The following is a 23,096-nucleotide window of genomic DNA, read 5'->3' on the forward strand; positions in this document are numbered from 1 at the left end:
TTCACCAAAAGCGTCCTCCCTTTGCCCACCTCCAGCCTGTGCATCCTCTGAGGCCCAGCTCCCCAGTGACTCCAGATGAATGTACCTTGACCATTTGCAACTGAGCCTTGGCTCACTAACAAAGCCACATTTCCTTGAAGGCAGGGCCTGGGAGATTTCCATCATGTCTCCTCTTTGTCTAGCACAGGGCTACAGACACAGCTGTTAGAAAATAATTCTTTCTTCGGCCTCAACAGGGAATGAATAATAATACAACAACCATAATAACAATAACATTAGTTGACGTTTGCTGAGCATCCCACTTGCCAGATGGATTACTGAGTACTTCGCACGTGCTCTCTAGCTGGATCCTCAGAGCAACCCAGTGATGCATAGGATCCTTGTTATTCTCCCAATGTACAGATGAGGAAAACGGAGACTCAGTAAGGGTAAAGAGCTTTTCCAAGGGCAAATAACTAATCAAACTGTAAATAGAAATCATGGCCACTTGATTTCTCACAGTCAAGATTTCTGAAAACAATGTTGTTTTCAGGAGAAGGTGCTGAGACAACTGGATATCCACATGCCAAAGAACGAGTTTGAGCCCCTCTTTTACACTGTATAGATTAATTACCTAAAAATTGATCATAGACCTAAATATGAAAGCTAAAACTAAACAAGTCTTAGAAAAAAAAACATGGGAATACATTTTCAGGACCTTGGTCGGGCGCGATGGTGCACACTTGTAATCCCAGCACTTTGGGAAGCCGAGGAGGGTGGATCACTTGAGGTCAGGAGTTCAAGACCAGCCTGGCCAATACGGCAAAACCTCATCTCTACTGAAAATACACAAATTAGATAGGTGTAGAGGTGCGCACCTGTATTCCCAGCTACTGGGGAGGCTGAGGCAGGAGAATCGCTTAACCCAGGAGGCGGAGGTTGCAGTGAGCTGAGATCGCACCACTGCACTCTAGCCTGGGTGACAGTGAGATTCCATCTCAAAATAAAATAAAATAAATAAAAATTTCAGGACATTGGATTGGGCAATGATTTCTGGTTTCTGAGATATGACACCAAAAGCACAAGTGACAAGATAAAAAAAAAAATTTCATCAAAAGTTAAGTCCTTTGTGCTTCAAAGGACACCACCAAGAATATGAAAAGATAAGCCATAGAACAAGAGGAAATGTTTACAAATCATATATCTGACAAGGGATTTGTATCTGGCATATGTCAAACACCCTTACAACTTAACAATATAAACACAAATAACCCACATAAAAAGTGGGCAAAAGATCTGAATAGAAATGTCTCCAAAGAAGATATGCCAATCAGCCCATGGAAAGATGTCCAACATCTTCAGCCATAGGGGAGATGCAAATCAAAACACAGTGAGATGCCACTGCACACCCACTAGTATGAATAAGTGAGAGGCACAGACAGAATGTGAGTACTGTACCAGGGTGTAGACTTCATGTGTAATTCATAACTCTCGCCCTGGGGAGGGAAAGATGAAAAGCTTGTCAGAGGTGACAATTCAGAGCCAAGTGACCCCAGATCCACACTGTCACCCAGACTCCACTCAGCACACACATGCACACACAGGCACCCCATCCCTGCTTCCCTCTTCTGGACACGATCTCCCCACCATCTTCAACTCAGCCTCAATACACTCTTTGGACCACACTGTAGCTCATCAGTCTCCTGCCTCACAAGACTCCTCCATCCTGCCTGAGGGAGACCCTCACAGCCACCTTCCCTCTTGTGCCCTCCCCAGGCTCTCCCCATCTCCCTGTCACAGGAGCTCCAGGGAAAGTAACTCAAGGGCCCTTCCCAGACACAGGCACTCACCACAGGCAGGGTCATCACCTGACCATCGGAAAGGCAGTCGAGGGGCTGGCTGATGGGGCCGTTCTTGTGAGAGCCGCAGCAGCAAAGCTGGAGGGATGGGCGGGTTCTGTGAGAGGGGCTGGGGGGGCTCCTCTGGCACCCTCCACTTGCCCCAGTCCCCCACACCTTCCCCAGTGTCGGCCGCCTTGTACCCCACAGCTCCAGTGACTCTTGGGCACTTCCACGTGCACCTGGGACTGGAAGTACTTGGGGTAGTGGAAGCAAGCAGAGGTTTGGAAGCAGGCAGAGGTTGGACAGCAGGGTTCCAAGCAGGGCCGGATACGCTGGGTGTTCTGAAAGGACTCGCTCACCATCACCAGAAGGTCCTTCACTGGGAGAGAGGACAAGAGGGTGAGACCTCAGGAGCCTCTCACTCCCCACCCGCAACTTGGTCCAGCAAAAAGCCTATCTGGAGGTGTCCAGGAAGAGTTTAGAATCACCTGGGGCACTGGTTCAAATTCCCCAGAGACTGTCAATCTAGAGGGTAGGGCAGGGCCCAGGAACCTGCATTTTAATGAGGTTTATGAGGATGTGGACAAATGTAGCCCCCAGAAAACCCTTTGAGATGCTGAGAAGGTCCTCAGGACCAGTCCTTGGCTCAGCTTTGCCAGAAGATGCCCCAAAGTAACCTGCCCACTGCTGAGGAGGCAGGCCCTCAGCACACTGTCAGTTTTGAGGTAGATGCCTCTTCTATCCTCCCTCCTTCCCTCATGTCTGGTAGCCTTGCATGGGCAACATGGGGGTGGGGGGTGGGGAGCAGGGTGGGGGTATGGTATTCATGGATCTCTTAGGTCTCTGCCAGCTCTAAAGTGCTAGGACCGTTTGTGAGCTGTGGTCCGCCTAGAGGAAGGGGCATAGTTAGAGGGGCCTTGGGCATCGAGTGCTGACCACCTCACAGACCCAGGCACTCTGAGGTCCTGACAGGGCACGGCACAGCAAGTATGGACAGAGGGGGCAGCACTGGGACCCCAGACCCGGGACATTCCAAGGTTATGTGGGTGCTTGGGAGAACATGCCCTTTACAGAGCAGGCTGGGATGCCAGGGCTCATGACCCCTGGGGATGAGATGATTCTGAGGAGTTGCGGCCAAGCTTTTGGTCCCCCTGAGCCCAGGAAAGCCCCAGACCAGGCGGAGTCTGATGCTCATGGGCTTTGGAAGCAGCTCCCCCTTGTCCCCCAGTAGGCAGAAAAGGCAGAACAGCTCACTTTTCTCCCTCTTCCTCCGCCTCCTGGATTGTGCATGAACCTCCAGGCAGGAGACTTGTCGAGACTGTAAAACACAAGGGAGAGTCACTGAGTGTCTGAGCACCAGCCACCTCCTTGCTCTTCCAGGCTGAAGGGAGAGGAAGGACCAGAGGATAAATTCAGCATTGGTCTGGCTGGGCTGATGCTGGAGAATGCAGAGTGTGTTGACCACGTTTTCTGAACCCAGTCAAGGCATGCCATCTCACTCAGAGGTAGGACACTTGACTATGAAGCTCTCCTAGGACGTCTAGGACCCACGGTCACAGTTTACTAGGGGTCAGGTGCTCAGCTGCAGGTCGGGGATCTGACCTGAGGGAATGTTCAACTCTGAGCTTTCAAAGTGAGAGCTTCCAACAAAACAGCCTTGTCAAGGTGCTGAGGCAGACCATACTCCTTTGCCACACATTCCCAGACTCTTCTTTTTGAGGGAGAGGTCTCCTTGGACCCTGAGGCACTGGATGCATTTAATTAAAATGCTGTACCAACAGCTAAAATATGAATTTTTGTTTTTGACACAGGGTCTCACTCTGTCACCCAGGCTGGAGTGCAGCGGCATAATCACAGCTCACTGCAGCCTCGACCTCCTGGGCTAAAGCGATCCTCCCACCTCAGCCTCCTGAGTAGCTGGGACTATAGACACATGTTACCATGCCTGGCTAATTTTTGTATTTTTTTATAGGGATAGAGTCTCACTATGTTACTCAGACTTGTTCTGAACTCCTGGGCTCAAGTGATCCCCCCACCTCGGCCTCTCAAAGTACTGGGATTATAGACATGAGCCACCGTGACTGGCTATGAAACAATTTTTAATACAGAAATTGTGCTTGTAGGCCAGGCATGGTAGCTCACACCTGTAATCCCAGCACTTTGGGAGGCTGAGGCGGGCAGATCGCTTGAGCTCAGGAGTTTGAAACCAGCCTGGGCAACATGTCAAAACGCCGTCTCTACAAAATAAAAATACAAAATACAAAATACAAAATAATAGCTGGGCATGGCAGTGTGCTTGAGCCCAGGAGGCAGAGGTTGCGGTGATCTGAGTTCGCAGCACTGCATTTCAGCCCTGGGTGACAGAGTGAGACCTTGTCTCAAAAAAAAGAAAAAAAAAAAAAGGTAAATTGTGCTTGTAGAATGACTGGAGTCGTGAGGTACAGGACCAAGACTGAGTCTGAGAGGAGGCTGCACTTAGTGGGTTCTTTTATTGGGGAGGTTCTTAAGGGGAAGGGTCACTTTTGGGATATGGAGTGCCAGACCAGCGTGATGTCCCAGCTACCTCTTCCCTCTGTACAGAAGCCCCAGCTCATGCCCCAGTGCTGCCTGTGCCCCATTTGGCTGGCCTCGATTAGTCTAACTCCTGCAGAGGTCAGGATAGGACAGAGACCAAGCTGGGCCCAGTGTTTTCTCCCCTGGTCCTGTTCCCCTGAGAGCAGCAGCCAGCTGTGGCCTCTGGAGCGACAGGAACCCAGGAAGACAATTACCACCAGCACGCCATTGGTGACGAGGGTCTCAGGTGGAGAGGGACTGAAAAACAAAAGGAGAACTCCTGGTCAATTCTAGCATTCTTGACTGGTTTCTTCTAACAGTGACAAAGGGAATGAATAGGGTCAATAACAGAATATCAGAGCCTTCTTTGTTCTCATAAAAAATATTAGCTTCAGAAACCTTAGCCTTACAGGTTGTCAGGGAGGAAATTGGCATACATTTGAAACAGAATGTCCAAGAAAAAAATAGATTTATAGGTTAGAAGAGTAGGAGAGTTCAAGTTTTGTTTTTAAGGATAACTGTTTTTTATGTCCAACCAGATGCAAATGCATGGGGTTAGAAGAATAAATAGGTTGCAAGAAATGGCTGCAACCTGCCAGCTAGAGCAGACACAACAGTTTCCGTAGCAAAAATGATCCATTCTCCATTCTGTGCTTTATCGAACTTATGCATTTAACAGTCTGACCTAGCCGAGAGGGTGAATGTTAATTGCCCTTGTGTTATAAAGTTGAGAACATAAGCCTCCAAGATTTCAATTAGCCTGGCAGGGTCCACAGCATCCCTTGTCAAAATTAAGCCCAAGGTGACTGTGTCTCCAGATCAACTTTTTTGTTGTTGTTGAGAAGGAGTCTCACTCTGTTGCCCAGGCTGGAGTGCAATGGCGCGGTCTGGGCTCACTGCAACCTCTACCTCCTGGGTTCAAGCAATTCTCCTGCCTTAGCCTCCTGAGTAGCTGGGATTACAGGTGCGTGTCACCATGCCCAGCTAGTGTTTTGCATTTTAGTAGAGACAGGGTTTCACCAGATCAACTCTTATTACCAAGTGTGCCACGTTTCATTTTGGAAGCCACTTTCTAATTCAACCCAGGAGCTTTCTCCGCCCTCTAAAAATCCTGTCAAATCAAGAATTGGAGGGGAGAGCTTCGATTTTCTTCAATATGAAATACATAAAGTTGATCTTAATTTGCCAATCAGTTGTTGATGGGAAGTAAGTTCCCTCACATAGTTTGAAGATCCCCTAGGCAGAGGATTCTCTGAGTGGCAGCTGATGAACGCTGTTGTCCTGTCTCCCACCTGTCATCCTCCTTCTGTGCCTGGACTCATCACAAGTATGGGGGGCCCAGCCCTGCCAGGTGAAGAAGAAGGAAGAGTGCCCAGTTACAGGGCACTCTGCCTGGCCTGAGGTGGGATTTTTTCCTTCCTTCCTTCCTTCCTTCCTTCTTTCCTTCCTTCCTTCCTTCCTTCCTTCCCTCCCTCCCTCCTTCCCTCCCTCCTTCCCTCCCTCCTTCCCTCCCTCCTTCCCTCCTTCCTTCCTTCCCTCCTTCCTTCCTTCCTTCCTTCCTTCCTTCCTTCCTTCCTTCCTTCCTTCCTTCCTTCCTTCCTTCCTTCCCTCTTTGTTCTCTCCGTCCAGACCTCCAGTTCTCTGACTTCTCAGCACAGTCATATCTCCAGGATCCTGGGTCATTTTCCTAATTGAAAATGATTGGGGCTGGGCACAGTGGCTCACACCTGTAATACCAGCACTTTGGGAGGCCAAGGCGGTCAGGAGTTCAAGACCAACATAGTGAAACCCCATCTGTACTAAAAATACAAAAATTAGCGTGGTATGGTGGTGCATGCCTGTAATTACAGCTGCTTGGGAGGTTGAGGGAGGAGAATCACTTGAATCTAGGAGGTGGAAGTTGCAGTAAGCTGAGATCGTGCCACTGTACTCCAGCTGGATGACAGAGTGAAAAGAAAGAAAGAAAGAAAGAGAGAAAGAGAGAGAGAGAGAGAGAGAGAGAGAAAGAAAGAAAGAAAGAAAGAAAGAAAGAAAGAAAGAAAGAGAGAGAGAGAGAGAGAAAGAGAAAGAAAGAAAGAAAGAAAGAAAGAAAGAAAGAAAGAAAGAAAGAAAGAAAGAAAGAAGGAAAGAAAGAAAGAAAGAAAGAAAGAAAGGGGGGAGGGAAGGAGGGAGGGAGAGAGGAAGGGTGAAAGGGAGGGAGAGAGGGAGGAAGGAAGGCAAACAGGCAAGAAAGAAGATTGGAAAGAACCCTGCAACATGGGCCTGAGCCTCCCACTGACGTGGTTCCAGAGTTGGCTGCAGAGCGGGTGGCCTCTGCTTGTGGCCAGGGTTTGGGGTGTTTGTTCTAACAGTTCTGGTCAAGGAGGAGACCCCTGGGCTCTGACCTCTTTCTCAGCTGGGCCTCAACAAGGCCCCCATCGCCATGGTGGCAGGAAATCTTCCCAGAAGCCACCCTTGGGAATGCAGGGGGCCTGGCAGGCTATCTGGCCAGAGTACTAGATCCTTAAAGTAATGCTGAGGGCAGGAGAACTGGGTAAGTGCGGTGGGGCCCAGGCTCCTACGCTATGGAGAAGCTCACAGGCGATTCTGATGCACCGTGAAGAGTCAGGGTTAGTGCCAGGAGTGATACTGGAAGAGGGAGGGGCAGCATAAAGGCTGACCTGACTCTGAAATGCTCATTCCCAGAAGCCACTTGATGGCCAGGACCTTGGTGGGCCCCAGGGCCCGGGCCTACTCACCTCTCCTCCAGCAGGAACTCCACCTCCAGCTCTTCCAGGCCCTGGTAGGGGAGGGAGAGAAGGCGGCTGTGAGTGGCGTCTGCACATCTCTGCTGACCAGAACCCTTTGCCTCCCGGAGAGACCCTGTGGACCTGCCTCTGTCCTTCCCCCACGGCTGCCTGCTGCCATGGAGTGCACTTGTGGTCTCCTCTGCCAATCTCTGTCCCCAAGTCTTTGACATCAGGAGCATCACTGACAGCCCAGGGGAGGTCGAGGTATGGAGCTGAACCCCAGCCCCAGCATGTGCATTCCTCTGCCCCAGAACATCTCCTTTTTGTCACTTCCCTGGCTTCCCACTGCTTTTCTGCCTTCCCAAGGGGCTCAGTGCCTGTGGCAAGGGAGCGCTGAGATACGCCTTCAGAAAGCCCATTCCTTCCTTCACTGAGTCCCTCACACCTCTTGCTGTGTAACTGGAGGCAAGCCAGGGCCTCACTGGGCCTTACTCTCCCCACCGGAATGTAAGCTAGATGAGGGCAGGGATGCTAGTTCCCGAGGGGACCCAGTGCCTGGAACAGTGCCGGCCCCTCGCAGGCACTCAAGTGCTGGTTGAATGATTGAATGGACAGCATCCTGGGGGCTCCAGCTCTGGCTGTCTCTGATCTGCAGATTCGCCCGCCTTTACCCTCATCTGTCCTCTGTTCCTGGGGCCATCCCAGCAACGGGACTCTGAGGGAAGAAAAGGAGGGAAGGGAACCAAGGCTTACTGCATCTGCACTGTGTTCTGTGAACATTGCTAGTTGCCTGAATTATGGTTTCCCATTTAAGTCCCACAACAACCTTCTGTGGTAGGTATTAGGATCACCATTTTGTAGATGAGGAAACAGAAACTTAGGAAGTTATTTTTACAGCATCACATAGTGAGTGACAGTGCTGGGATTTAAACCAGCAGCGCCATCTTTTCTCAACTTGACTGTGTACACAGAGAAGACCCGTGGGAATCAGCACCAGCTCTGAGGTTTTTATGAGGCCGGAGTCTGAGGCCCCGGACCCCTGCACCGACCTGCGGGTTGAGTGGAAACTTCACATGGGTTTTCTTTCGGAAACAGAGCTTGGTGAGGTCATAGAGAACTGTCAGGAGATGGTCATCTGGTGTCACTGTGTCTTCATCACAGACACTCAACTCTAGCACGTTCTAGGGGAGAAGGAAGGATGCCAGTCTGGTTACCATGGTTGCATTGACCCCTTCCCAGAACAAGGGGCCTGACCTCTGTCCTAGCAAGGAGGTAGGTCTGGGGGATGGGAGACAGCCCAGAAGTCCCTGCTTAGACGTGAGAGACATTTGTAGGGAAATGAATTAAGGAAGTGAAGTGTCTATTCCCTCCTTTTCAACTCCCTGAAGCCTTCTTGGGCTTCTGCTCTCTCTCTCCTAGTAGAGAATTTTGCCTCTTTTATAAGCTTGGCAGAGACCTGTGAAGTATGGAAGGATTTCATTTCACCTGAGGGGAAGGATGGATGGGAAAGAGCAAGCAAGACCCCTGCCAAGATATAGAATGTGGCCAGCACTGGGCCCCTGGGCGCTGAAGACAGCCCCTTTGTGCTAGAAAATCCAGATCGGGGAAGCTAACATCTACCACTCCAGGGAGTGATGTGGCAAAGCTTGTAGGGATTCTGATAATTGGTGGGGTTGGGGTGAGGTATGTGAACTCTATCCTTTGACTCATCAGCCCCTGGTAAGGTCTCATGGATGGTCCCAAAGCAGCTACCCTGTCATCTGGCTGAACTCTGAGGTCAATGTTCTCAGGTGACATGGACTAATCTCCAAGGCCTCTTGATCCAAGGATCCTGGGAGAGGCGGGTTGAGGCTGCCTCTTAAATACATCTAGTGGACATAAGGTGGTTCTGGAGGTTCCCAACTGGGTGTGATTTTTGATCTTGTAATTACTAGAAACCCAAGTATATCCCAGAACCAACCCAGCAGCTCCACAATCCAAAGGAAGCTCAAATTCTGATTTCAAGATGGCAGACTGAACCCACATCCAAATCCTCCTCCCTTACCAAACTCACATGTATGATAGAAAAGATATTTACAAAATAGTAAGTATAAAGCCCTTCTTAAAAACAAAAAGGATACATCACGTAACAAAAATAAGTAAGTATCCCTAAAACATGGAGGCAGTAAGGTGGAGCTGTCAAGCCTCAAGCACCTCCATACTGGGGCTGATGCCACTATGATGAGGCCAAATTTGTCTTAAGGGATCTCTTCTGAGGCTGTCACAACTCAGGATGCTCAAAGGATAATTATCCCATGGGAGATGTGAACTCAACTTAGAGTCATCATATATCTGAAGATCAATCCTGTGAAACAACTCAACAAATAAAAGAATACACACCCAAAGAAATGGAAATAATAAAGCAATATGAAAATAATTTAAGAGGCAGAGAACCCTCTGGCTGGAATTAGACTGGCCTCAGACCTAGTGAATAGAATGGTTCTTCCACTCTGTGTATTCCCCTGCTTGGAGAAGACTCTGGAAACACAAAGTTTTGGATTAAGAGACACCTAGTTTCAGCAACAATTAGGACAACAGAGACCAGGAGAAAAAGCTAGAAAGATAAATAGACTCAGAGAGGGGCAAACATGAGACAGGCAGAAGGAAGTGGTAGATAAGTGGGAAGACAGGTTTGTAGGACAAGAAGTAGACAGAAAGAGAAACAAAGAGGCATAAGAACACAGAGGCAAAGAGAAGGACAAGTGGGCGAGAGGGGAGTAGAAATGCAGACAGGGCAGACAGGTGCAGTCCTCCATGTCTCACCTTCACTTGGCTCTGGATCTGGAAATTGAAGCTTTCATTCCACTCTGGGTTTGGGCAGTTGGAGATGGTCCTTGTCCTCAGCTTCTTCTGAGAGGCGGTGGGCAGCCAGAGGCTCACAAAACAGTCCGTCTGGCTCACTGTCCAAGAAAGATAAATGGAACCAATCCAGGTTCAGAGAGAACATGTGGAGTCAAAAGGGAGCTTCAGGCAAGCCTCTTCTAGAGCCAGGCCCCATCGCAGCTCCAGTTCCTCTCCTCACTCATGGGTCTAACTTTCCAGAGACCCAGATCCCCAAGAAGTCACAGACTGCAGGCTATGGATCTCACAGAGAGCGACCCAGTCCCACTGGCCATTCTCATAGACACAGATGGCCTCCGGCTCTTATTAGAAGCACCCTTGTCTCTGAGCAAACACCTGCTGGTTTGGGACAAGGTATGGTCACACAGTTTTCCCTCTGCCAAGGTAAGATCTGGAAGACCAGCCCCCAAGGGTCTGGATTACTTCTTGTCTTAGCCCAGGGACCAGGAAAACCAAAGTAGGGCCAAGCGCTCCCTCTGGGCTGCGGAGAAGTGAGGTTGAGAAGGAACAGTCTTTCATGAGTCGGTCAAGAAGAAGGGCCCCAGTGGGCAAGGGCTTGAGTGAAACTAGCTATTCAGCAAGATCGAGGAGCAGGAACTCCCATCTCCATATGGCTTAATGCCTCCACTGCATCCAGCCAGGCTCTTCATACCTACCCTGATCTACAGCGTGAGGTTATGGCCCAAGAAACCCTCCCCTCTGTGGCCACGTACTTCTTTTTCATTCTAAATGAACAACCCAAGGGTGATGTTGCTGGATATGCTCTGGAGAAGGAACAGAGACTTTGACTCCAACAAGCCCTCCCAAAATGACAGAAGGTCTCCTAAGTCTTCCACCTGGAGCAGCAGAAGGGATAGGGTGAAAATAGCAGTCCAGGCTGGCTCCCTGCTCTATTCTACCTGGGAGGAGGGAGGCAGAGGGGCCATGACTGCCCTTGTCACTCTCCTGGCAGTCAGTGAGGGTGAGTCCCAGGGTATACACCAGATACATAGGAAATGGTGAAAGCCAACACAGTTTCCAGCGTCAGAGAATCCTCTCGACAGTAAAGCTGGTGGGAGGATGGGAGTTCTACACTGGTAGGACTGATTCAAACTAGTTTTTAATTATTAATAGTCACTGATGAGAGTGGAGCCAGGGCTTTCTTCGCCCTACATCATCACCACACTGAAAGGTTTATCAGAATCAAGAGCCCTGATCTAAATCACAGGCGTTCCTAGCTTCTGATTTCATCCCTGAAGTCTGGTTGATCTTTGAGGCCTCATCATTCAGTGAATTGGAATTCACAGCCCTCCTCCTATTGAAGAAAGGTGAGATAACACTACCCTTTAGATGTCATGATAATCACTTAATCCAGACAAAAAGAATGACTGAAACCCAACGGAATCAAAAGAAAATGATGACCTCATCACCCTACTCTTCCCCTCTATGCTCTACCTGCTCTTCCTTACTATCACTCATGTGTCCAGGCCAGAAACCAGTGTCATCCTTGACTCTCACATTCAGTTGATTTAACCCTTTGTCTCTCTCGGGCCCCCCAACTTGTCATCTGTCCTGCCACTGCCCTGGTGTAGACCACCATAATTTCTGGGGCCACTTCCCAAATGGGCTTCCCATCTCCTGTCTTGCCCTACTCTGATATTTTCTCCACAGAGAAGCCACAGGGAGTCTTTTAGATATGACTGTGCCACTCCCCACTTTAAGATCCTCCAGGGGCTCCCTTCTGCCCTCAGGAAGGAGTCCCAGCCACTCAAAGTGGCTGTGCTGCTCACTTCCCCAACCTCAGCCTCATCTCTCCACCCTCCCTAATACTCCACCCCACCCCTCTGTGTGTGAGCATGTGTACGTGTGCACACACGTATTCACACACATTTACACGTGTACGCATGCACTCAAACTTACACACATGCACTCACACTTCAGACTCCAGCCAAACACAGTCACTTGTATTCAAAAGTGCCTTTGTACATGTAGCTCCCTCTGCCCAGAACACTCTTCCACTTTCACCTACTCTTCTCCTGGCTAGCCCCTTGGGGCTTCAGAAGGAACCTCCTCTGGAAGCTTTCCCTGAGCACCCAAGTCTGGGCCAGGTACCCCTGAGCCCAGGGTCCTCTGTTCCTCCCCTGGGGAGCACCCCTATGCTGCATTGCAACAACAGATAGACTCAGCTGTCTCCATACACGTGGCCACAGGATACAGGTACAGATACGTCACCGCAGATACAGGTAAGAGGTCAGCGTGTCTCATTGCTCTGCTGGTAGGGAGACTCACCGGGGACCTGCTCAGCCCTCTTGAACCCCTCCCTTAGCTTTTCCAGAACACTGGCCCCTCCTCCCGGGCCTGGACCACACCCCTCAGGTATGTCTCCTGTATGCTGGCAGCCCGCAGGCAGGGACCGGCCAGCTCTACACCTACTGGCTCTGTAACGCGCTTCGCACGCACAATTTAATGGACCCTGTAAGAGTCCCTTCCCTCTAAAATTGTTTTCCTATCATTAGTCCATGCCTAAAATTCTCCCATGAAGCCCATTAAATAAAAACTCAGTATTTTTGGCCAAAGGCTTAAATGTCTAGTTAAGATAAAGAAATATTCCTGGCAGAGACAATATTGATCAGACACCCACATTCCAAGCACTACTTTTTCAGTTCTTTTGCAGAGAGTTGCTTCCCCTGCCCACCCCCAGCAATAAATGGTTAGGCAACTGTGACCTGGTTCTGAGAATTTCATGGACTATGGGGATTTCTTAGGCACAGATAGGTTCTAATCCTTGTCCCTAGTGGAGTGACAGAGGGCTTGGTCATCTGAATGACATGTCTCCTTTCCTGGAATGTGGGTGGCAGAGATGACTCAATCATCTCTATAGATGTTCAGAACTTTGTCTCTCTAATACCTCTGGAGACACCTGTCTGATATCCCTTGGGGTGCTGGTTTGGGTTTTAATTTGTTTTCCCGAGAGAAACAAAAACTCCTGACCAGTGGGAGGTTTCCAGGCCTGATTGTCCCTCCGTCCTGGCCCAGGGCTCTTTCGGTTATCGAGAAGGAGTCAGCCCTGAATCTGAGTATTCACTGCCATTCGGCCTCTTCGAAATTTTAGGAAACTCAGGCACAAGTTACAAGACTAAATGGAAGTGCTGTTTATTTTGGATTCAAACTAGAAGGGAAAAATTGGGGACAAGAGTAACCCAGGACCTAAAAGACTTCAGGATAGTCTTAATCTAACCCAGGCAAGGTAGCAACACAGCCCAGCCTGCAGCAACTGTGGAATCCAGACCGGACATGACCGGGGCTGGCACCCTGAGATGCCACATGTGCCTTCTGCCTTGTTCCTCAGGGGAAATGAGGAAAACGTAAGCAACAAGGGGGTTTCCAAAGAGGACCAGGTATCGCCCAAAGGCAGCCTGCCTGCCCGATGAGCATGTAGGGAAGGGAGGAGGAGGCTTGTAGAGCCAGACCACAGCCTGTTTCTCTAGCTGCCTGCCCTTCCTCACACCCCATCACCTGCTGAGTGGCAGGTGTGGCAGGAAGAAGACAGAAGAAAGGGCCCTGGACAATAGGCGGTCTGGGCATGCAGGTGCAGGCATGCAGATGGGGACATGAAGCCGGGTGACTGGAGGGGCTGGGACAGATACATCTCAAAAGAAGTTGGAGGGCTGGGTGTAGTGGCTCACGCCTGTAATCCCAGCATTTTGGGAGGCTGAGACAGAGGATCACTTGAGCCCAGAAGTTTGAAACCAGCTTGGACAACATGGTGAAACCCTATCTCCACAAAAAAAAAATTTTTTTAAAGTTAGCCAGTTGCGGTGGTACATGCCTGTAGTCCTAGCTACTTGGCAGGCTGAGGTGGGAGGATCACCTGAGCCCAGGAGGTCAAGGCTGCAGTGAGATGAGATTGAGCCACTGCACTCCAGCCTGGGCAACAGAGTGAGACTCTGTCTCAAAATAAAATAAAATAAAATAAAATAAAATAAAATTTAAAAAAAAAGAAAAAGCAGAAGGAGTTGGAGGAAGGTAAGCACTGCTGTGGATATGTGGGAGCTGGACTGTCCCAAGGAGGAGGGTGAACTCTGCCCAAGAGTGGGAAGGTGTCCGATTGGCCACCGAAGTATGGACAAGAAAGGCAAGAGAAGTGGCCACGTCTCGGACCCAGAGGACATTCCCTGGCTCCTCAGATTGTTCACCGATGGGCTGGGAAAGACCCCAAGAAGCTTGGGTCTGTGTCTGGAATCCTGCTTGGTCTCTGCTGTCTCTGGGGCTCAGGGCCCTCCCACACTCACCCATTCACACTTAGCCCTCCATTGGAGTGACAGCTTCCTACAAGTTCCCAGACTCTCCGCACCTGTACTCTAGCACAAGCTGCATACAAGCCCTCAGGAAGTCATGCAATCTCTTCCTCAAGACCTCAGGCACCCCAACACTTTGAAGGCATCCAATCCCTCCTCTGCCTCACTTCCTGGTTCTCCACACCTGGCTTGCCTCCTCTCTTCCCACACTCTCCAGACCTGGGATCAGACCCTACTTCCCTCTTAGGCAATCGTTAACCTCTCATTGCAAAATGGGCCTCCAGTCAAGTTGTTGGGAGCATCAGGTAGTGTGTGGATGTCTGGCCACAGGTCAACCAGGCAGGTGCTTAGAGGGTGTGGCTCCCTCCCTCAGGACAGCCTCTCCCCAAGGTAGGACTCCCAAGGCCTCTAGATGCTCAGGCCCTGCCCCTCTCTGACCCCAGGCTTTCTGTGCAGCTTTTCTTGGCCACTCCTGGCTCTCAGCGTTCTCCTCTGCCTCTAAACTCCCTGGTGACAAGACGGAAATGCTGTCTCCTATTTGTTCTATAACTGCTCTGGACATAGATAGCTCCTCTTGTTAAAATGTACGCTCAATCTCAGGGCTCCGTGTCTTCTCTGCCCCTCTCAGGCCCTCCCTGGCCTTTGGGGATCCCTGCGGCCCTTGAGTCATTCCTGTGTGGTTACTGGTGAGCAGGGATGCTCCCCACCTGTGGGGCCTGGACATAGAGCTTTTTCCCCCATGGGGGCCAACTTCCTCTCTGGATGGGGCCAGGGGTGGGCAGTGTGGGGAGGGGCTTTTGGTTCTCATGATGTCTTAAAATGCCACCCAAAGACAGGGGTGGGGAGGATTCTGCCCACTGAGATGCCTCCATTGACCCCTGTGGCCTGGAAATGCAGCAGGCTCTGGGATGAAGCAGGAGGCTGGGGCTGCCAGGAACCAGCACTGCACAAACAGCCCTGCTAAGTCAAGCCACATCCACGGGCTGAACTGTAGAACTGGGTGCTGTGGGCTCTGGCATGGCCCCCAGAGCCCTGTTTCAGATCTCTGTCTTGAGAAGGGGCTCTGGGAGTCACCTGGCAGCTGGTTCCATGATGCCTAAGCACCTCCCCTTCCACTTCAGCCCAACAGGCCCTAAACGAAAGAAGGAGCAAGGAGTGCTCTGTGTGGGCAGAGCTGGTGCTCTTGGAAATCGATTCCAGGAAGAGAGAGTGGGGAGGACACAGTGGGCAAACAGAGCTCTTGGGTAGTGCCGAGGGAAGAGCATGAATGAGGGGCCTGGAAGAGTGACAGAAACCCCGAAGTCTGAACTACAACTTGAGTACAGAATACACATGCATGCACATGCATGCACACACATACACTTACACACCATGCACGAGCGCACACACACACACACGGATCCACCTGACCATTTCTCCAGCCAGGGCCTCTTCCATCCAGACCCTGTCAGCAGAGGACAAAGAGAGAAACGAAGTGGATACTTACACATATCAGCCTGCCGGACATTTTTCATCCGGATGACCCGCACTGTCAACAGGTGGCATGGAGACGGCCCCTCCTGTGGAAGGAGAGGACAGAGGACTCAGTCTTCAAGCATCACCCCAAGGCCATTGCCCAGGGGGAGACTTTCCCTCTGTGCCTCCCCACTTGCATTACAGCAACCCCCAGGCTGGTTTTCTTTTGTTTGAGACAGAGTTTCACTCTTGTTGCCCAGGCTAGAGTGCCATGGCACGATCTCGGCTCACTGCAACCTCTGCCTCCCAGGTTCCAGCGATTCTCCTGCCTCAGCCCCCCGTGTAGCTGAGGTACAGATGCCTGCCAGACACCCAGCTAATTTTTTGTAGTTTTAGTAGAGAGGAGGTTTTACCATATTGTCCAGGCTGGTCTTGAACTCCTGATGTCAGGTGATCCACCCACCTCAGCTTCCCAAAGTGCTGGGATTACAGGCATGAGCCACCTTGCCAGGCTCCCCACGCTGTTTTGTCATTGCTTGCCGGGGTTTCTGTCTGTTCTTCAGCCTGGAAGGTCCTGGAAGCTCCAGAGAGCCTGGGACCCTAACTGGTTTTTCATCTTTGTACCTCCAGTACCTACAGCATGCTCATTTTTAGAAGGTGCTCAATACATGTTCATTAAGTGAATGAATGAATGTCCCAGCCCCATGCACAGAGTGAGTGCCCACGGCAAGGGAGTCCTGAGGTGTCCCCCTCTCCTTTCTTCACTGCTTATTAGCACTTTCCTCCTACTGTCCCATGTGCAGATATTTGCCCTTGCCCAGGCCAGATGGCAGCCTGCTTGGGAGGCAGGCACAGCGTGGCTGTGGGAAGGGGGGCTGACAGACACTGATCACGCACGGTCACATCTACTCACTGGGAGACCACGTGCCAGGGGCTCACCCCCACTGGTACTTATTTAGCTCCAGCCCAGACCTTGCATCTCCCTTGCCCTTTGGGCCTCTTCCCCAGGGTATCCTCCTGCAAGTCCTTCTGGTTACTCTATTTTCCCTTCCCAGGAAACGTCTGCCTCTCACCACTCCACCATTTCTCACAAGAGGTCCTTGTGGAGTCTTGGCTGGTCTGCGGTGACCTCTCTTTCCTGATGGCAAAAGCTCAAGTAGTCCTTGGTTTGATGACTGGCTCCTGTCCGACGCCTCTGCGGGTCACGATAACCCCAGGGGACCAGAGCCTCGAGGTGTCCCCCTCCCCTAGCACCTTGTCCTAACAACTGGGGTGCAGCAACACCCCCAGCGCTGCCCCCTCAGTGCTGATGGCTCCTCCTGCCGTCCCACCCCTCTTCTAGTTCTGATCACCTCCTGGGGGCTCTGCCATCATCTCAAGCCCATGTCCTCAAGGAACACCCAGAGCCCTCCCCGGGCCACAGTGTCCGGAGCAGTGGCTGTGGTTCCTTAAGGCCCTGCGCCCCTCCCGAGCTGCCCCAGCACTCTGAGTCTTGCAGCAGCCACTGCTCTACTTTGTCCCCCTTGGACCCATGACTTTCTGCCTCCCAGAGGCCCTGAAACCACCTTTCCCAGCCATACCAGCTTCTCCGGACCCTGCAGCTGCAGAGTGTCGCTGGATCACCCTTCCTGCCTACCAAGGGACCGCAGCTCTCTCCCAGTGCCCCTCTGCCTGTTCACTCGGCCCCAGGCGTTAAGCCTGTGGGAGCCGCTTTCGTTTCACCCCTCTCCTGGCCGGCATCTCTTCCATGGCCTGTCTTCAGAGCTCAGGGCCTGCGTGCTCACTGGTGGGGCTCCCTGCCTCTATTGCCCTCAGGGTGCCAGCCCTCTGATTGTTCCTCTGAATGAATGAACCATCTTCTAGAGTATATTTTTGAGCACCTATTGTGTGCCAGGCCCTATGCTAGATGCTGGAGAGTTAGGGGTGAATATGAGGCGGAGACAGAGAGGTTAAACGCAATGGCGGCCAGTGGCTTTGATGGGGAGAGCAGGTCAAGCTGGCCACAGACTGTTGCTGTCAAGGCCTGGGGCCTCTCGCTGGCTGCAGAAGCCTCCCCACCATCAATCATACTCCTGGACTCTGGAAACCTCTTCTGGTCCCCAGGGGCCCAAGGCTGCCAAGCTGAGGTGCATTTCCACTCGGCTGGCATACCCTTGAAGGGGCAGTCTCGCGCCTGTTCTCTTCAGGAGTCCTGGTTCTATTCTTGGTTCATGCGTTTCCTGTTGGAATCTCAGGCCTTGAAGCCCCTTCGCTGAGGGTTTTATCCGGGCTTAGATGAGTCTTTGTTGTCATCCATTCCCTGCCTGGGCCCCTGGTAAATGCCTACCAACCGAATGTCTATGTTTATAGAAGCCTCTGAACTGGCACCCTCGACACGCCACCCTGCATGTTCTACTCCGTGTTGCCAGAATCGCTTTATACCTTTTCAAGAGGATGCAATTCTTCTCTCTTTAAATACTGTTGGGATTGGGGACAGGGGAAACAAGGTATGAAGAAAAAAAGTTTCTATAATCCCACCACTCAGAGACAATCTTTTTATCTTTACTTTTTTTTTTTTTTTTTGAGACAGGGTCTCACTCTGTTGCCCAGGCTAGGCAATCTTTTGATGTTGGTCCTTTCAGACTTTCCTGGGGTTTCCTGGGGCTTAATTATTATTATTATTATTTTTGGAGACAGAGCCTCACTCTGTCACACAGGCTGGAATGCAGTGGCAGGATCTCGGCTCACTGCAACCTCCACGTCCCAGGTGCAAGCAATTCTCACTCATCAGCCTCTCGAGTAGCTGGACTACAGGCACTCACGACCACGCCCGGCTAATTTTTGTATTTTTAGTAGAGATGAAGTTTCACCATGTTGGCCAGGCTAGTCTCAAACTCCTGGTCTCAGGTGATTCTGCCTGCCTCAGCCTCCGAAAGTGCTGGGTTTGTAGGTGTGAGCCACCGTGCTCGGCCCCTGGGGTTTAATTCTGATCAGCAACAGAATGCCAATTCTGGGAAGGTCACATTATTTAGCTCCTTTTAAGGTCTCCTCTCCTCAACAGCTGCCTCAAAATCAGGGCAAAAGTCAAACTCACAGTCAATTATAGGTCTGGAGATTTATTTTGTGAGGTCAACTCTGCAATGTTGAACATTTCATGGTCAATAACTTGCTCTAACAGCATTCTGTTGGGAGCCGGAGATTTGGGCCAAAAGCCATGCACACTGCTTCTCTTCTGGTGCTGCAGACACGGCTATGGCCTTTGGCCAGACCTCCAAGGCACAGTGCACTCCTCCTTTCTCACTCTGCCTGAGCGCAGCATGCACCCTGGGCTGGCCCGGTGAGGAGGCAGGGTCAACTCTCACCAGCAAGCGGTTTGGCAAAACCTGTGCCCACCAGCCCACTTTCTCAGAGGGCAACTAGAGTCCAAGCTGTGGGGGCTTCAGCCCAGGAGGAGTCTGTCCTGAGGGATATTCCACAGTGTTTCAGGGCTCTGGACCCAGGTCTCGTGGTTCTCTCAGCCATCACAGCCCTTCTCCCGCCTCCAGGAGGGGCTGCCTGTGGCCCAGCCTGCCTCCTTCCATATCTACTCTGGCAGGGAAGGCGTAGCCACACTCTCCCTCGGGACCTCACTCCAGGTGTCCTGCCTTCCAGGACAAGTTCACTCCCATCATCTAACCTCAGTGCCTTCCAATGCAGGCGACCATTTCTTCCTGCTCTAACTCAGCAACAATAACAGCTGGCATCTGCTGCGTACCAGCCATACACAGGTGCTGTGTACGGGTTCTCCGTACATTATCTTGCTTAATCCTTACAACCACCCACGAAGCAATTATTATTAGCCTCGTCTTTACAGACGGAGAATCGGAGGCTAAGCCCTTTGACGCCGGGCTCACAGCTAGAATCAGAGACATCCAATGCTACCTCTCAAGCCTGTGTTTCTCCCACTGGGATTATCTGGTTACTTGGCAAACAGGAAGACAAATGTTGCTTGCCCTCATCTCCTCTTCCTTGCTTTTCTTCTCCTTAAAACAATTTTTTCTGACAGATTCTTCTTTTCACTCAGCACTTCCCCAAGGCTAAAAAATAACCACCAAACTCTGACAATTCTTCTATGGCCCGCACTCTTACTGGCTGTTTCTACCAACACATTCTAGGATATCCCTCTCTTTTTAAACACCTAGAGAACATCAGAGCCGTGAGGTCCTTGGAGAGGTCCCCACTTTCCAGTGGCCACAGATTGCTCCACTTAAGCCTCAGATCACACCCTCCAGCTCATGAATTTTCAGGAGAGACCCAGTTTTCAGGAGACAACCACATTTTGCCAGCACAGAATTGGGACTGGGAAGGGGGCTCGAGAGACATCCCAGCTGGGCCATGCCGGGAGGAAGGCAGCAGGAATATGGGACTTAGCTCTGGGGCCCAGAATCATTCCAGGAACCAGGTCTATGAGAAATGGCCTTCTTGGGTTACAATGAATGTACCTATTTTGCTTCTGATATAATCTGTTCGATCAGTGTTGCTAGAGATGAGCAAAAATTCATGACCTGGAGGTAATTAATCTAGAGTGGAAAGATGCAACAGAGCAAAGCACAGTGTCTGTGATGTGTGTGTGGGAACCAGAAACCAGGGAGGCCGAGGAATCCACGTTTACAGGGTTGCTCATGCTATGGTAAGGGCCAAAGCTTTAAGGACTCAGACAAGCTCGTCTCTAGAACAGGATTACCTGGCTGGGATTGGGTATCAGGGTGAAGAGTCAAAGTATTTAAGAGCATACAAGATCAGGCACCATGCCAGCTGGGCTGCAGCCCTGGAGTAGGGACAGGCATTCATCCTTCAGGGGGGGCACTGGGAGAGCCCTGGGGTAAGGACCAGGGAGCACTTGGGGACTTGGAGCTCAAGGCAAGAACTGTTTAGCAAACCATACAGAGGTATATTTAGCCACTTTGACAACCAGTACAGCTGGGACGGGGAGGACAGGCTGGACAGCAGTTTTCTGGGAAGCCAGGGGAGAGAGAGGGCCCCGCTGCTCAGGCTGCAGACACACAGTCCCAGCCCCCTCCCCAGCCTGGATTCTGGGGTTGATCTTGCCAGGACTCCACCGTCCCCTGGGGACCTACTGGGGACTAGGGGACCATGCCAGCTCATGTGGAAAAGAGGCAGCCCCTTCAATCTTAGGACTGGCTATGATGTAATCCAATGCTGCCCCTTCCCACCCCTGCTTTTATAGATATGACCTTCAGCAGGGGTGGGGGTGGGGAACAAAATGTATGACTCCGCTCTTGGCAGGCTCAGCTGGGCTGTGCTCTAGGTGCTGGGCATATGCTCTTATCTAACCCTCCAACCACCGCCAAGGAAGGCATCATTATCCCTGCTTTACAAAGGGGAAGGCTGAGTTTAGAGAGATTACATCTCAAACAGGCTCACACAGTCCGGGAGTGGCAGAGCTGGGACTTGGGCGCAGGTCTCCAGGACCCATGCACTCCATCCACCTGGCTCTCACTCCATCCACCTGGCTCTCACCGTGAATGTACAGCACCAGCTGGCAGCTTGCTCCAGGCCACATGCTAGACTAGTCAGTAGCAGAGACAGGAGGAAAAGCCTCAGCCTCCACATTGGAGCTCTCCCTATACCCCAAGAATCTAGCCATTACCACAAATCAGTCAGAAGAATACTTAATTACCGAAGGGCTCCCAGGGTCAGGCTCCTGGGTGGGAGTGGGGTCTGGGGAAGGGTCTGACAACCATGGTTCAGAAGTGGTGGGTCTGATGCCCATCCCTGGGTCAGACATACCCTCAGCAAACCATCCCATGAAGTCTGGGGAGCCTGGAGAGAGGGGAAGATGGCTCCTGGGGAGCCTGCAGGAACTCCCTCCCCAGGGCTTCTCAGGTCAGGCCAGGCAGGGTGATGCCACCTCCTCCTCCCTAGAGAGCTAGGTGTACCCTTCAGTTCCTTGCAACACCTGTGTCAGAGCTTAGACCAGCCAGGTGCTGTCTTCCAGAACATGTGGGCCCTCCTTTAAGGAGATCATTGGGAGGGGACATCATGGGACCCTAATACATGTCCCAGCCACTCTGAGCAACATCCCAGACTAAGTGTCACCTGGGAGGAGCTACTACTGCTGTTTTCCTTTTTATCACCAGGCTAGTTGAGTGGTCAGGGCAAGAAATCCCGCAGGGACAGATGCAGCTCATGGAGAGGCTCATGAAGCCACACTTGGGGCCTTGGGCTCTCAGCTGCTTCACTGCCCCCTTGGAGGTAAGCTCTGTCACCTCTGTGGAAGATCTCTCCTGGCCCAAGCTCTTGGAGGCTCAAAAAGTTTGGCAGGAACAATGGCTGGCCAGAGGCCCTTCCAGCCACCCAAGTGCTGCAGGGAAACCAGGGCACACCCCAGGAGGCTGTGTCCACCTGGCTGGGCAGCGGGGGCACCGGCCACCACCCAGCACGGAGCTCCCTGCCTTGGGCTCCTTGGAGACTGAACAGGGTCTCCATCTGCCCCACCAAGAGACAAAGCACTTTCAGGGTATCACCCATGTCATTCGACGATTTAATTTGAGCTGAGGAGGAGGCCCTGGGGAGGGGAATGAGGAAGAAGTGCTGCCTTCGAGGAGCCAACTAATGATCCTTCACTGCCCCCTTCAGACTGATCAGCCCCTTCAATCTGCCCCTATGGCAGATTGAAGCATTGAGGCCATCTCCCTATTGCCTAGATGGGGAAACAGAGGCAGGGTTGGTCTAGAGCCCTGGCAACCTGATCCATGAACCCAGAGGTCTCCCTGTGAGGCTGTGAGGAGTTGGATAGACCCAGGAACCTTGACTATAAACCCAGGTGGGCAGCTGATGGCAACAGATTGACAATGCCACCAATTCTCACCATACACTACACCATACTCTCGCACAGCATAGGAGCTTAGGATGTTTGCAGGGTTAATACCTGCTTGCCATTAGGGCAGGCCAAATGTGAATCCCCCTGGCATACTGTCTACCCTGGGTGCTAGCCTGGCCCCAGGATGGCCCCAAGCCACTTCATGGTGCCTTAAAAAGCTTGAGGGTACTCTCAGCTGGGCCACCCATGCAGGAGCCCTGACCCCAGCTGGGCTAAACCACTTCCCCCAGGTTTTAGGATGAGGCTGCCCGAACCCAGGTCCCTGGGATGTCCAGTGCCTACCAGCCCTCCCTGAGCCTCATCTCCTGCCTCCAGCTCCCTACCCCTGCCCCTCACTTCCTGGCCATGCCTCCCTAGCCCTCAGCCTCTGGCCGCAGCCACTGAGCACCCCTCCCTCACCTTCAAGGCACAGGTGGCCGAGGGCCTGCCATCTTCTGCTTGGCATGGGTCTGGCAGGGAGTGGGAGACCCAGGCGGGCATCTGCCTCAGGAGCATCACGGCAGCTCTCCAGCTGGGTGGC

General features: G+C 51.7%; 1 protein-coding gene across 1 annotated transcript in view; it reads right to left on the reverse strand.

Annotated features, from left to right (window-relative positions):
- Nucleotides 1–23,096, reverse strand: part of PLA2G4E (phospholipase A2 group IVE) — a 62,153-nt gene that overhangs the window by 13,818 nt on the left and 25,239 nt on the right. Inside the window, exons 2-10 of the mRNA XM_025390531.1 lie at nt 15,746–15,818; nt 9,905–10,041; nt 8,152–8,283; nt 7,112–7,152; nt 4,589–4,631; nt 3,075–3,138; nt 2,021–2,199; nt 1,830–1,916; nt 1,438–1,475 (exon numbers count right to left, since the gene is read on the reverse strand). Coding sequence (XP_025246316.1) covers nt 1,438–1,475; nt 1,830–1,916; nt 2,021–2,199; nt 3,075–3,138; nt 4,589–4,631; nt 7,112–7,152; nt 8,152–8,283; nt 9,905–10,041; nt 15,746–15,818 — 794 coding nt within the window. The remainder of the gene's footprint in view (nt 1–1,437; nt 1,476–1,829; nt 1,917–2,020; nt 2,200–3,074; nt 3,139–4,588; nt 4,632–7,111; nt 7,153–8,151; nt 8,284–9,904; nt 10,042–15,745; nt 15,819–23,096) is intronic.

This window comes from Theropithecus gelada, chromosome 7a, assembly GCF_003255815.1.
Source record: "Theropithecus gelada isolate Dixy chromosome 7a, Tgel_1.0, whole genome shotgun sequence".
Classification (NCBI taxonomy): Eukaryota; Metazoa; Chordata; class Mammalia; order Primates; family Cercopithecidae; genus Theropithecus; species Theropithecus gelada.